General features: G+C 43.2%; 1 protein-coding gene across 1 annotated transcript in view; it reads right to left on the reverse strand.

The window, feature by feature from the left end:
• The window catches only part of LOC144710865 (kinesin-like protein KIN-7D, chloroplastic), a 48,020-nt gene that overhangs the window by 6,246 nt on the left and 25,775 nt on the right, over positions 1-15,999 (reverse strand). The window contains exons 9-15 of the mRNA XM_078584698.1: positions 10,356-10,423; positions 1,890-1,949; positions 1,624-1,728; positions 1,421-1,525; positions 1,198-1,305; positions 976-1,122; positions 37-216 (exon numbers count right to left, since the gene is read on the reverse strand). Coding sequence (XP_078440824.1) covers positions 37-216; positions 976-1,122; positions 1,198-1,305; positions 1,421-1,525; positions 1,624-1,728; positions 1,890-1,949; positions 10,356-10,423 — 773 coding nt within the window. The remainder of the gene's footprint in view (positions 1-36; positions 217-975; positions 1,123-1,197; positions 1,306-1,420; positions 1,526-1,623; positions 1,729-1,889; positions 1,950-10,355; positions 10,424-15,999) is intronic.

A 15,999-nucleotide genomic window follows, 5' to 3' on the forward strand; every position in this document is an offset into this window, starting at 1 on the left:
ATTGAACAATTACGCCACAAAATTGCAAAATCAAACCTCTTCTTCCCCGAAAGAATGCCGCCGCCTTGGACCTGGGTGATTTGAAAGTTTCGATTGAGTTGATTTGGTAGAAACCAAAATTAATTTGGTTAATCTCTGAATACGTGCCAACAGAACAGCTTTTGCTTCCTCTTCTTGTTCCAGCCTGGATTGCAGCTTGACATGGCCATCCTCTAGCTTTTCAGGCGTCATCAAAAGAATATAGATGTAAATAAACGATCACAAAAAGTTACAAATAGCGAGATGATGCATATTTTGGAGGATACTCCTAAAGAAGGACGAGAAGATCTATCTTCTCTGGCACCACACATGATTTAGGTCATTAAAATATGTTAAGAACCACCTAGCAGGCAATGTCACAAGCAAAAGAAGATGGTACACTTCTAAGCGGAAATCCTATCTTCTCGATGCTGCAATGCAAGGCTAGATACCAGGGTATTTTCACCCAAAAGAAAAAAAGAGTGATTTCAATATGTAGCTGGAATCAGGTATAAACCATTGACTATTTTGGATGACAAATTGTCAGGGAAACCATAAACCCGAAGCCCAGATCCTCTAGTGAAATATTGTAAAATTATTACAAAACAATCCTCCACTGACAATGTTGTAAACCTCCCCTGAAACTAATGTCGAAGACGATGGCCATCTCATTCATGAGATTTTTGAAATACTGGAACACAATATTGCCAAATTGATCTTTGATCTGCTTAAATTGCCAGGATCAGAAAACTAACTAGGGTTTAGGTTTAAGGGCTTCAGTTTAAGGTATGGTGCCTAGGGTTTCCAGTTCAGGGTCTAAGGTTTTAGGGTTTAGCGATTATGGTTTTGGACTTTTGGCTTTCGAGTTTAGAACTTCGAGTTTATGGTTTTGTGTTCGCAGGTTTTACTATCTTGTACAGGAAATACACCCAAATAAGTCTTTTTATCGAGACAAACCTTTTGTTTCAGGAACACAATATTGTCTTCTTCAGCATCTCTGAATGGGGTAACGGTCAAAATCCCTTGTTTCAACTTCTCTAGCTCCTCCTTCAGACGACGGATCTCATTTTGGTATTTTTTTATCAAAGATTTCTCATCCAGTATCTGTATCAAGAAAAATGAGAAAGATGATTAAAATGACTTGTAAGAGATTAATTACAGAAACACTCTGAACCCTACTTTATTTTGAGATGCCTGTATCTCTATGCATTTCGCTCGGTGAGCAAACTTTAAGGTGTTATGTGTCTCTTCTGAGTTGCTTGATGAAGGGGTCAGGGTACAGATTAGCTGAAAGACAGGAAAATAGTAAGACCATCTGCCAAATAATGAAATGTACTAGAAATGGTTTTATCGACATGATAAATCAACGATGGAAGCAAATTATGATCCAGCGTCCACTTACAGATACACGGTCCTGGCCACTCAAGGAAGATTGAAGAAGCCTAGTCAATTTAGAATCACGGTATGGTATGTGCGTAGCCCTCCCCTCAGTCAACTTTGAAATGACCTAAAGAAGAATAAGGTTAACCAAAATAAATGACATCGTGCATTTGAAGTGAAGAAGCATAGTGCATAGTGTACGATGTGTTCCCTTCAAGGACTAACCGTTCCAAGAGTCAGAAGACTCTTATTTATATAGGAACCCTCTTTTCTCCTGATACCCGTTGTATCAGCCTTAGAGCTCTCTGAACCTGCCAGATCGATGAGGTTCTGAAAGTTTTGGAAAACAGGAGGGCATAAGTTATATCTCTAGAAAAGAAAGAAAATCGTGCCAGTAATGCTAAGTATTAAAAACCAAAGAAAGAAAACAAAATGAAAAACATAAACTAACAAAGTGAGATTATAATCTTGAGGGATTTTAGCAAGTTTACCAGCTGGGAGAAGCAAACGGCCCCGTCACTGCACTCTCCGCAAGGGCTACTCTCTATCGTCTGTAATGTTTGAAGAAGTTACTACCTTCTGATATTAATACAAAACTTAGACAGAGTTTGCTAAACTTTATTATGGAATTTGAGAACATATACTTGAAAACAAGAATCTCTAAAATATGACGAAGATTAGTGAACACATCAAGTTACAGAAGAACATAACAGTTTCATTTAGCTAACATTTCAGGCACTTTAGGCATCCAGAAAAAAATCAGAAAACGACTGAAATGAAAGGGTAAGAAATTTTTTCCTCTTATTTTTTTATTTTATAATTTTCTTCTTCAAACCATGAAAGTTTTTAATTGGGCATATACCCTTAAATTGTAAACATTTAGTCTCCATTGATTACACAATCGGATACCCAAAGGTGTACCTAAAAGTAGGGGAGAGTCAGACGCTAAACCAATGATGCGATTTTCCTTCATTTTCTCTCATTAACTCGAAGACCAACTCTCCTTGTCAGGATCCCTTATGGAACCTGTAATCTCCCTCTCTCACTCCTGGCGGCTTGGGTTTGGAAGAAGAGGAAGACGAAAAGCCTTTTTTCTCATTAACTTGCAGGATCTGTATAAATACAGATCCAGTAACAGTTACATTCGTAATGGGCAAGGCCCAATAATGAGAGAAACAGGAAATAGTAAGAAATAGAAAGAAAGAAATAGGAAATTCGAAATAGAGAAATAGGGAAATAGGAAATAGGGCATCGGCTAACACCCCCCCCCCCTCCCCAAGTTTGGTATGCATGTTAGTCATGCCCGGCTTGGTGGCTAGCCTGTGTACTCCCGGGCCAGGTAGTCCCTTAGTAAAGATGTCTGCTACTTGATCAGCAGATCCATCATAGTCAATAGTAACAATACCAGCTTCAATCTTCTCCTTTATAAAATGTCGATCAATCTCAATATGTTTGGTCTTCTCATATTGAACAGGGTTGTTAACAATGGCAATTGCTGACTTATTATCACAATACACTTTAATTGGGTTTTGTTCCTTGATTCGCAGCTCTGTCAAGATGCACTTAATCCACAGTCCTTCACATATGCCCTGGGCAAGTGCTCGGAGTTCTGACTCTGCGCTCGATCTCGCAACAACCTGTTGTTTCTTACTTCTCCATGTTACCAGACTTCCCCCAATAAAAGAACAATAACCGGAAGTTGACCTTCGATCAATCACTGACCCTGCAAAATCTGCATCAGTATAGATATTTACTGATATGTTACCAGTTTGTCGGAATAGAAGTCCCTGCCCCACCATCCTCTTCAGGTATGCCAAGACTCGATGAGCTGCCTGTAGGTGAATCTCTCTTGGGTCATTCATATGCTGACTCAATACTCCCACAGCAAAGGCAATATCCGGGCGAGTGTGATTGAGATAAATCATCTTCCCGATAAGTCTTTGATAAGCTTCTCGATTAACAGGTGCACTGTCCTCTCCTCTTCCAAATTTCACATTGGGGTCAATGGAATTAGCTGCTGGTTTTACAGGCAGCCTTGCCTGTTTCCTTCAAGAAGTCGAGTATGTACTTGTGTTGCGAAAGGCAGATACCTTGGAGTGAGCCCTTCTACTCCCAGGAAAAAACGTTGGGTCCCAAGTGATTTAATTGCAAATTCCTGAGATAGGCATCGACCCAGTCTTCCAGTCTCTTCTATGTCACTGCCAGTGACTATTATATCATCAACATATACTAGTAGGATAGTCAATTTTCCATCTGTACTGTGCTTGAAAAACATAGTGTGATCTGCATTACTTTGAAGATATCCCAGCTGCTTCATAGACCTTGTAAACTTCCCAAACCAAGCTCGAGGTGACTGTTTTAGTCCATATAGAGCCTTCTTCAGTTTACACAACATTTGTCCATCAGTAGACAGATTATATCCAGGTGGAGGGGACATATACACCTCTTCATCAAGTTCACCATGCAGGAATGCATTCTTCACATCGTCCTGAAATATTCCCCAGCTGAAATGAGCTACCAGTGCAATAAGTATCCTGACTGTATTCAATTTTGCCACTGGTGCAAATGTCTCAAAATAGTGTATCCCATATGACTGAGTAAAGCCTTTTGCCACCAGCCGAGCATTATACCTCTCCAATGTTCCATCAGAGTTGTACTTTGGCGAATACACCCATTTGCATCCCACAACTTTCTTTCCCGCAGGTAACTGTACTAGATCCCATGTGTGGTTGTCTCCCAAGGCCTGCATTTCGAGGTCCATTGCTGCTTTCCATTCTGGCATAGACAAGGCCTCCTCTACAGATCGTGGGATCACCACATCCACCAGGTTACTCAGAAAGTCTGGTACTGAGGTGACAATCTGTTATAGGCCAAGTAATTGGACATTGGGTAAGTAGTCTTCTTGGTACAGCTTCTTACACCCTTTCGAAGGGCTATAGGCCAATAATACTGTTCTGCTGGAGTTGTTTGATCACTTGCTTTCTCAGGCTCAGGTTATGGATTATAGTTACCTTCTTCAACTTCTCTGACGCTGTCGTCCACCAATGTAATCTCACCAAGTTCAATCTGGCCAATATCAGCTTCGATTTCTGACGAGTTTGGTTTCTCAGGTGTACTTGTGCCTGACTGGGGGCCCCCTGCTTCAACACTTGAGGGCATCCATTCTAACCATGTACTGTCACTTCCTGATGGCTTCCGGTTGCTCTTGTGGAAATATGACTGGATCTCATCGAAGGTTACATCTGCTGAAATAAAGAATTTACCAGTTGTGGGATGAAAACATGTGTACCTCTTCTGAAAGAATGAGTAGCCAACCATTGCACATTTAATGGCCCTTGGGTCAAATTTTCCTCGCCCTTGATTGTGGACATGAACAAATGCCACTGATCCAAAGACTCGGGTCTTGAGTCCTGTCTTCAGATCAACCTGCTTGAACATCCCTGAAAGAAGTTCCAGTGGACTTTGATAAAGAATCCCTTTTGAAGGGGTCTGATTTATCAGGTGGACTGAGGTGAGAGCAGCTTCTCCCCACAGACTCTTGGGAACATGATTGTGAAGCAATAATGTTCTTGCCATTCCCACAATATGGCCTATACGTCTCTCTGCTAGACCATTCTGCTGGGTGTTAACGCAGGAGGATTCATGAAAGATCCCATTCTGTTGAAATAGAGGGACAAAAACATGTTAAAGTAATCACATGCATTATCAGATCTGAATCTTTTCACAGTGACCCCAAATTGATTCTTTATCATTTCCATAAAGAATTTAACAGTCTGACCAACTTCCATCTTGGACTTGAGCAAATACACCCACGTAAATCTTGTGGCATCATCCACAAATATAAGAAACCATAGGTGACCAGATATACTTGTTGTTGGGCTCGGACCCCATACATCACTATGAATGCGATAAAGTGGGGTATCTCCTCCCAATATGATTGAATGAAGTTCTTTTATGTTTTGCCAGTTGACAACAGGCATCACAAGATAATAGTTCAACCTTAACATCCTTAAATAGAGAAGGAAACCAGGTCTTTAACAAGCCAAAAGAAGGATGGCCAAAACGGGAATGATAAAGCCAAATTTGAGCAGCTTCATGTGCTCTCTCCCTTCCATCCCGTACAGACTGCAGAGTGGAGAAACATGTTGCTCCTTCAAAAAACAGCAATCCATCCTAAGCCTTAAAACGTCCAGTCTTCTGGCCCACCACCTTATCATAGAAATAACATTCATTGTTGTCAAGTATAAATCTGTAAGGAAGCTCTTTACCTAAATGCTGAGGTCAAATTAAGTGTGCCTTCAGCAGTGGAACATGTAACACATTCCTCAGCCTTCCTAGAGGATGAACCTCTAGATCACCGATACCTGTAACCTGCAATGCTTCTCCAGTTGTTAACGCCCTCCTTTGACCATCAATAGGTCTATAGTTAAGAAATTTAGAAACATCGGGGGCCATATGATCTGTTGCCCCACAGTCAATGACCCACAATGTCCTTCTTGACTTAGAAAAAATATGTGAATCACCAAAGTAGGCCTTAGCCTCACCTGAGTGGACGAGTGACGTGGAGCTCAACATGCTCTTCAGTTTTTCAAAATCCTCCAATTTCTCCAGCTCGCCCAGCTGGCCTGAGGAAGTAGGCTTCACACACTCGGCTGCTGAAGATTTTTCGGGGTTCAGTTTGTGAATGAGTGGTTGTATAAGCCTTCCCCTGTTGAGTTGGTTTCCAATGCAGCTTCCAGCGCATGTCTTGAGTATGTCGCCAGCGTTTGCAGTAGGTGCAGAATAGATCATCCTTTTCATCTCCTTTCTTCACACGTCCCTGCTGAGTTTTGATTGGTTACCCTGCTGGTTGGAGTTGCTGTTTTTAGTCTCTGATACAGTAGGGAGTGGAAGAACTCCATCTTTTTTCTTAGTCAAGAAGACTGTAGCCTCTCCCTTTCCAGGCTCCACCAGCTTCTGTAGCCTCATCTCTTCATCTAGAACGATACTGATTGCCTCTTCAAGATTTGGAACTCTCTCGCTGTGCAAGATCTGCCTCCTCAATGCCTCAGAATCCATGTTGAGGCCCATGAGAAACTTGTAGAGGCGATCCTTCATCACATACTGCCATTCTGGTGACTCAGGATTCAGAATTGGCCTGTAGTGGTCGATCTCCCGCCAAAGGGCCATTAATTCAGTTGAATATTCGTCCACAGACCGCTCTCCCTGCACAAAGTTAGTAGCACAAGTAACCAAGCAGTAGATGCGCCAGTCAATATCTCGTTTAGAGCTACTCCTCTGTGCATGGTCCCATATTCCTTTTGCAGTCTCAGGAACAGAAATTTCTTGAATCTTTCCCCAGCCATGCTGCCCAAGAGCCAAGCATGAACCAGTGAGTCCTCTTGCTTCCAAACTCTGTAGTTTGGATCTTCAGAATCGACCATCCTAGTGAGGTGATCAAGGAGTCCCAGTCCATCATGAATCAACTCGACATACTGACTCTAGTGAAGTAGGTTTAAGCCATCATACTTCACCGACTCAGGAACTTTGGGAACTCTAATCTGTGGAGCTCTCTCACGGTCTTGAAGAGACACCATCTTTTCTAATGAAGCTTGACTCACTCCAGACCTTGTCGTCATCTCTGCATTGGCCATGACCAGGCGCTCCTTGCTCCAGGCAGGCCGAAATCACTGCTGGTGAACACAGCAGAATGCCCCGGATTAGGGCTCTGATACCATGTCAGGATCCCTTCTGGAACCTGTAATCTCCCTCTCTCACTCCTGGCGGCTAGGGTTTGGAAGAAGAGGAAGACGAAAAGCCTTTTTTCTCATTAACTTGCAGGATCTGTATAAATACAGATCCAGTAGCAGTTACATTCGTAATGGGCCAGGCCCAATAATGAGAGAAACAGGAAATAGTAAGAAATAGAAAGAGAGAAATAGGAAATTCGAAATAGAGAAATAGGGAAATAGGAAATAGGGCATCGGCTAACATTCCTCTGTGCGGCTGCTGTGGTTTGAAGTTCTCCAATTGCTTCTGATCTGATATGTTCTATACAAGATTTTAAATGGGCAAAGCTTTAAGAAGCAGCCGGTTGCAGCGCAACCGAGGGCTGTGGCAGCAGGGAGCCGACCTACTGAACAGAGAGGAGAGTCTTTTTTTTTTAAGAAAATAGGGCAGAACACCCAAACTCAGTGGTCTTCTTACTGTAATATTCATCGTCTTCTTCCATCTTTGTACCTCACGTTCATTACCATTCAGCCATACACTCCTCCATTGAAATGAGAGAATCACAAGTGATTACCGATGGCTGTAGAACTGGGAGCAGACCTGCTAAAAAGAAGGGAGAGTCCTCACAGTAATGTCCATTGTCTTCTTCCATCTTTCTACCTCATCTTCATTTCGATTCAGCCACATACTCTCTCATTGAATTGAGAGACTTGCAAGTGATTATTTGATCTGAATTTTTCCAGATTTGATTGCTGAATAATCATTAATACTCGTCATTTCTTCCCTTCCAACACTTCCATGATCCCTTCAATTTTTGATAGATTTTCCATCACGTGTTTAACAAATCATTGATCATCATTCTTAGAGAATACAATATTTAACATATTTTTACTATTTTACCCTAGAAGCTTCTATAATTATTTCTACATACTTATTCATTATTTCACCGCTGTATCTTGTAACACACAAATCCTGCTCTCACTAGAGGATAGTGGACCAGACACAATTGTATAAAGCTAGGGATTTCCTTTTTTTTTGAAAAGTTATTTAAGACGGTCACCACCCGACAAAGCGGTAACCACCCAGAGTTACATGTGGAGATAGCCTAACTCTCCTCACCACATGGCCAACCCCTTCCTTAAACTGATTACTCCTCTAGCGAACCATGATGCCATGAGGCTCTCAACCTCATGGGCTCGCCCATCCTAGGACACCTTGGCCCGCCTAAATACTACCTCATTTTGGTGTAGCCATATCGCTCAGAGCACTGTCAATGCTCGACCTCCCCCTTCCCTTCCCTAGGGCCCCCTTGCCTTATGAACTCCCAAAAAAATCCTCTGACATCACGTTCGGCGCCAAGTGCACTTGGGTGGCCCAGATTGAACGGACGACAGGGCACTCAAAGAATAAATGGTTGCAGTCTTCTTCACCATTTGTGCATAGAGTGCATGTCGCAGAGGTATCAGGATACATCCTCCAACGGACGACGTGTGTCACCAGCCTCTTGCGGAGTAAGAGCCAACCAAAGATCTTAACCTTTAATGGAATATTGAGGCGCCAAATGGCCTCACAAGGCTGGATTGTTGATTGATCATCCATTCCCTGGCATAGTTTCATGTAGGCCTTCCGAACAGAAAAGGGAGCGTCTGTCCAAGCCCATCCGTCTTGTTCGCCATGTCTTGGCCGACACTGAATCAAAGCTTGTTGCATGCCTAAGAAGTCCGCAACCCTTTGGTCTGAGAGAGCACTTTCTACTGTCGGATTCCATGTGTTGTCCTAACATTCTGCCACTCTGGCATCGGGGCATCCGGCCAGCGTATAGAAATGAGGGAATGCCTCCCGTCAAAGGACCATCCGAAGACCGTGGGTCTTTCCAGAAGTGAAATAGGGAGACATCGCCAAGTTGGGCAGTGAAGAAGTCTTTAACTTGGGGGAAAATCTGTCGAAGGCCCTGCCATAAATGCGACGTTCCTCCGCCTGGGGTTGCTTTCTCATCCCAGTTTAAACTCCGACCATAGCTGTCGTGCAAAATTTGGATGGCTAGGTCTTAGGTGCATAAGCCATGTCACCCATGTTGTTAGTAGTGCTGTGTTGATGCGTTGTAGGTGTAGAACACCCAGGCCTCCTTGTTTGGTAGGTCTGCAGACGATATCCCATAAAGCTAGGGATTTCGTCCAAGGAATAAACTCAAAATGGCTTTTCACCCACTTCTTTTGCTTGATCTTCTTCAAGTCTCCCTCATGTCAATCTGATGATCTTGACGCCCTAATAGCTTCGTGGATGCTGGCCCAGATGATTGTGATTCTCTCTTCTAGCTGAAGTTATACATTCTTTCAGTAACCAATTGATCTCAGTCACAAACTGGGCATAGCTCAAGACAGCAATCCAGTAGAGAGAACCATAAACACATTTTTAGAGGAATCTAAAGTAGCTGCTTCAGAACTGTCTGGCTTCTTCTACTTAATTAGCTACTAATATTTAAATCCATCTTCAAGTAGAAAATTGCATTCTGTCCAATGTCAAGTATAGGATAATCCTGTCGCATATGTCATTGAAAAGGGATCAATTTTATGTTACCACAGACACCTGGGTTCCACATCAGGGATGGATGTCTTATCTGATGGGGCGTTCTGGGACTCCATCAGGGATAGTAGAGCAAGGAGCGAGATGGAGTGGGAGAGGCTTCTTGCGGTGTTATGGCAATGTAGCTGCACTGTCATGAGGTGGTTTTTAGGGCGAGGACGACCTCAATCAAAAATGTCATCCATCATGTAGAGTACCTTATGACATACTGGTTTAGAATGGAGTGAAGGGAGGGCTACTTTGGTCGACATGTGTATCAAACGTTTATACGCCGATCTCAGATGATCACCGATCTCAGGTGATCTTCTTCTTCAAAAAAAAAGGTAAATGTGATTATCCTCAAAAAAGATTTTGGATTATATTTGTATCAAATGCGATTATCCTCTTTGTGATGAAACGTTAAATCAGCCATTGAAATCACTACTTATTCTAAATCGAATGGCAGGGAAAGCAAACTGATGATTTAATGGATTGAATTATCCTTAATTCTTTAGGACTCCGTGAACATTACTGTCCTGTAAGCCTATGACTAATTGGCATCACACATTAAATTAGATAATGTAGAGGGCCATCACATATGAGCTGTCGTATAATAAAGATAACATTTAGACAAACACTGCCTTATTAAACGAAACAAAACATCAGAGGAAGTGTAGGTACAATACCAGAGTAAAAATTGTATGGCTTCTGCTGCTGAGTAAATTTAGGTTATTGGATCCGACATGCCTATGCTCTGCAATTAAACGAGAGGCCTATAGATAACATGCGATGGACAAACATGTAGATCCCAAAAACAGATAAAAGAAGGTAAACACTTTAGGTGGATCATAAAAATAAAAAAAATGGAATCTAATTGAATTTTCCTTCGACGCCTGATTCCTTGAGAAAATATCACATTATCAAAGATCAAGCATTCTTCGTAGACAATCGGGAGTCAATTACAAGTCTAATAACGATGATATCACAGGAAAACAGCAGATCAATCTGACTGTTTTTATCTGTTATTCCATCAATGATAAAGAAAATTCTGATGAAAGTTTTCATATCACGTTGAGGACAATTGATTGGAAATTGGCGCAGCATCATGCCAGAAGGTGCTGGTGAACACACTGTCCTGGTCAGAAAAAATAGAATTGGGTACCACATGAAGGCGGTCGATTTCTTTACTGAAGTGGTCAGCAAAAGTATGGGCTGAAAAAGGATTTTTGAGGGCAATGAAATTGCAATATTTGACGTATGTTGACTACAACCATGATTGAGTTGCATCCATGTGATAAAAGCAGACCTATAATACATAAGACATGTCTTCCCAAATTTGAGTAATGTGGGAAGTGGTTGAGGTAGACGTGTAGGGCTTAAATTTGAATTTTTTTTTCGCTGGAAACTTGACACTTAGAAACATATGATTGGGTCTAGTTCTTCATTTCTTGCCAGTACAACTCCTGGGTTATTATTTGGCAAGTCTTAAGTAACCTACCATGTTCCCCCATTTTGACATCATAAAACTATTGAAGAATGAGATGAACAAGTGAAAATGAATTTCAGTCAAACCAGATTATTTTTATAGTACAGGTAATTTTGATGAAATATTGCTGTTATAGGTGGAAAGTCAATATTCCCTCATTTCCAAGAAAATGAACAGTAGATAGAGAGTGGACAAGAAACTTTGTCTTCAGTCATCATCCTGGAAAGTGATACGAACCTGGATCTAGGCTCTTATCGGAAGGAGGGTAGAAGACGAGGCGAGGTAGAAATTCCTGGGGTAGAGAGGTGAAATGGGAAGGATCGGAGAGGAGGCCGAGAAGAGGGGGTAGGGATCGGCTGGAGACGAGCTGCCTGAAGACGCAGTGAGGTAGAGACGATCACGAGGGCAGGGGATCGTTGAGGGAGGACAAACCTAGACGTGGAGAGGGGAGACAAGAGTACTTCTTTCTTCTTTTTGGCTGCTCTCCTAAAGGGAGGGCATCCCTATTTAAAGGAAATATAGAAATCACTAAATGACTGAAATGCCCCTGTGGGCTAACATGACTAAACTACCCCTAGGATCCTATCAGAAAGTGAGTCTGCCACTGTGTTATTGTTGTCTGCCTTACATTTAATATATATATTTTTTTGAAAAGTGATTTAAGGCGGTCACCCGACAAAGCGGAAACCACCCGGCGTTACATGTGGAGAGAGTTAAATCTCTCCTCCCCACCTGGCCAACCCCTCTCTTAACTGATTACCCCTCTAGCGAACCAGCATGCCATGAGGCCTTCGACCTCGTGGGCTAGCCCTTCCGTGGATACTTTGGCCCCCCTAAATACCACCTCATTTCGGTGTAGCCATATCGCCCATAGCACTGTCAACACTCGACCACCCACTTCCCGCCTCCTAGGGCCCCCTTGCCTTGTGAACTCCCAAAAAACCTCTTCTGACGTCACATTCGGCGCCAAGTGCACTTGGGTAGCCAAGATCGAACGGGCGACTGGGCACGCAAAGAATAGATGATTGCAGTCTTCGCCCCCATTCGTGCATAGAGTGCACATCGCAGAGGTATTAGGATACATCCTCCGACAGAAGGCGTGTGTCACTAGCCTCTTGTGTAGTAAGAGGCAACCAAAAATCTTAACCTTTAAAGGAATCTTGAGGCGCCAGATGGCCCGACATGCCTGGATTGTTGATTGATCCCCTGTTTCTTGCATAGCTTCGTGTAGGCCTTCCGAACAGAGAAGGGAGTGTCTGTCCAAGTCCATCCGTCTTGGTCACCATGTCTTGGCCAGCACTGAGACAAAGCTTGTTGCAAACCTAAAGAGTCTGCCACCCTTTGATCTGAGAGAGCACCGTCTACTGTTGGATTCCATATGTTGTCCCAACATTCTGCAACTTTGGCATAGGGGCATCTGGCAAGCGCATAGAGCCGAGGAAATGCCTCCTTCAAAGGGATATCCGAAGACCATGGGTTTCTGTAGAAGCGAAACAGGGAGCCATCGTCAAGTCGGGCAGTGAAAAAGTCTTTAACTAGGGGGAAAATCTGTCTAAGGCCCTGCCAGAAAGGCGACATTCCCCTGCCTGGGGCTGCTTTCTCCTCCCAGTTTAAACACTGACCATAGCTGTCGCCCAAAATTTGGATGGCTAGTTCTTCTCGAGGGTGCATAAGCCGTGTCACCCACTTTGTTAGTAGTGCTGTGTTCATGCGTTTTGGGTGGAGAACACCCAGGCCTCCATGTTTGGTAGGTCTGCAGACGATATCCCATGCCACCAGCGCCAGCCCTCGACCCTCGTTAGGCCCCGCTCCTTTCCACAGGAAACGACGCATCAGACCTTCGAGCCTCTGACCGATTCCTACTGGCATCTTGAACACTGAGAGGTGGAAGATGGGAATTGATGACAGGACCGACCTCACTAGCACTAGTCGACCTCCTCTAGACAGCACCCTGGCTTGCCAACCTTCTAGTCGTCTCTCGACCTTCTCTACCACCGGCTGCCAATCTACCTTAGTCATCCTTCCTGCGGTCAGTAGCAGGCCCAAGTATCTCATGGGTAGGCTTCCAAGTGGTGTACCGAGTGCCTCTGCGCATCGTGACGCCTCCTCTTGAGAGAGGCTGCTACCCACTAAAGCTGATTTAGCCCGGTTGATCTGTAGGCCAGAGAAGTCTGCAAATAGATCTAGTAAGGTGGACAAGGTTTTTGCCTCCTCCACCGAGCCTTCTATAAAGAAAATAGTGTCATCTGCGTATTGCAGCAGTGGAATACCCTCGGGGTGGCTTGCTGTCTGATATCCCTTTAAGAGCCTGTGGGAGCTTGCTAGTTGGTGCAAGTTGCGAGTGCGTCTGCTGCTAGGACGAAAAGTAAGCGGGCAAGCGGGCAACCTTGCCTTACACCTCTTTGTGGTTGTATACGCCCTCCTTCTGGCCTCCCATTCACCAACACCGAGAAAGAGTGTGAAGTTATGCATCTCTTTACCCATGTGATCCATTCCTTCGGGAAGCCCCTTCTCTTCATTGATGCCCAAAGAAAGCGCCAATTTTATGCTTTGGCAAAGTCCACTTTCCACATGAACCCCTTGGCCCCGTGCCTGTTCCATGAAGCTACTATCTCTCCCGCTGCGACTGCGTTATCCAGTAGTAAGCGGCCCAGTATGAATGCTGATTGGGAGGGCCTGACAAGCTCTCCGATCACTACTCTGAGCCTATTCGCCAGGACCTTTGTGATAATTAGGTAGATGGAGTTGGATAGCGAGATTGGTCTGAAATCCTCTATTTTATCTGCCTTACATTTAATATGAAATTTGAACCCGAACATTTTTGCAAGCCATTAGTCATACTGTCCTGGAATTTCATTCTGGTTGTTCAAAAATCTCAAGCTAAACTGATCTGTGAATAGATAGAATTTTTTGAAGATAAGTGAAGTTTCCATAAGCCAATTTCAGATGAGTAAAATTTTTGACAGATAAAATAAGTTTTTGTCTTGAGTAAAGACTGCTCCAATTCCTAAGCCTGATGCCTTGGTCTCCATTAAAGGGTTTGGAGAAATCTGGCAACTGTAATATGGGCATGGATGATAAGGCTTGATTGAGTTGATTGAATACTTTGTAATAATTTGTCGATCCAAGAAAGCCTCTTAGTTGGCTTAGTGTGGTGGAGATAGGCCAATGAAAGAATCCACCCATCATCTCTGTATCTGTTGGCACCCATTGATGTAAAAACCAATGACCCAAAAAAATTGATTTTGCCTTGACCAAATTTGCATTGACTGACATTGATCCATAGCTGATGGTCTCTTAATATTCAAAAAAGTGGGTGAAGGTGATGTCCTTGCTCATGAGGTTTTCACTGTATATCAGGATATCATAAAAAAATCCAAGATTAAAACCTCAGGTTGTTAGTCTGTTAGGCGACATGGGCTTGCAGCAGATTCCAGAGGTGGTTAAAACCTCAGGCTAGGCCTTCCGGGGCTCACTCAGGGCAGGTGGGTCTAAGAGGACGGGATGTTGAAGGCCCCTTGCAGTGCAATTGGCGATAAGGCTCCACTGATAACAGGCGGATTTTAAAGGAAGGACTAGGACGACCTCGAACGACCGCATCATTCATTTTTTTTGGGAAATATAGGACAGCGTTATTCATGGAGTGGAGACTCTTAAATAATATTGGTTTAGAAGCAAGTGAAAAGGGAATGGGGATTCTGGTCATCCAGTGTACATCCATATATTTAATCGCATCATGTCGATCATGTTCTTGCGTGATCTTCCTTATTTTCCTCAAAAAACAAAAGAAATGCTTGAGAAGTAGCAGGGGCATTAGTTAGCCCAAATGACATCACAGTAAACTCAAAATGCCACGGTTGTGTTTTGAAGGCTGTTTTGTGAATATCATCTTCATGCACCCAAATTTGATAGTATCCTGATTTAAGATCCAGCTTAATGAATATCAATGACCCATGGAATTCCTCAAATAACTCATCAACAATAGGAATTGGGTATATATAGTATCCTAATCTGATTTTGATACAAACTGCTTCTTCTCCAAGAATTATCAAAGAAAAAGGAGAAGAAATCAACACTTGGGAAGCACGTGCGAATGAAGAGCCCCCCATGTGACGATGCAGCTTAAGTAGCTGCAGCGGGAACCCCGGAGGCAGTGGGCGTTTTCTGGCGTTTTGTCGCAGGGCAGTTGCAACCGCAGCTGACAGCTGGGAGCGGAGCAGGACCGCAACCAGAAGGAGAGTTCTCACAGAGAGTCCTCCCACTCTATCTTCTATTCCTTTGTCTTCTCTTGCTACTCTTCTACACACACTTCAGACTTCTCTGGTTTTCATACATTTTGATGGTATCCTTCTGAGTCATTTTGGCACGACCTCTCCTATTGGGAACCTCAATACCCTCAAGGAGAGTATCAGATTTATAACTCTGTAGTCATCACACATTCGCCACCCTACATCATCATCAATGCAGGACTTGAGAAAAGACTTGATAAATGTTGATAAAAAATGTGAATCCAATAACTCTTGGACCAATTCCTCTAATTCACTTTCATGTAAATGAGAATAGCGATAGTGTCTAAGATTGATGGGATTTGAACAGGGTGTACAGTGTATCCTATGATCCAATGGCCTTTTTGGAGGGAGACAGTAATGCCAGGTGAAGATAGTAGGATAAAATATATGGGATTGAGTAAAAGTGAGATCCAGTCAGATAAGAGACCATTGGAAGGTCTGGGTTGTAAGTAGCATGGAGTTTCCCGAACCATCTTTTGACTCTGATTAAAGCCTGAATCTCAGTAATTGGAGACACTCCTTATGGTAGGAAACATGGATCAGTTCTTCAGATCT

Source organism: Wolffia australiana, chromosome 13, assembly GCF_029677425.1.
Source record: "Wolffia australiana isolate 7733 chromosome 13, ASM2967742v1".
In the NCBI taxonomy this organism is placed as follows: domain Eukaryota; kingdom Viridiplantae; phylum Streptophyta; class Magnoliopsida; order Alismatales; family Araceae; genus Wolffia; species Wolffia australiana.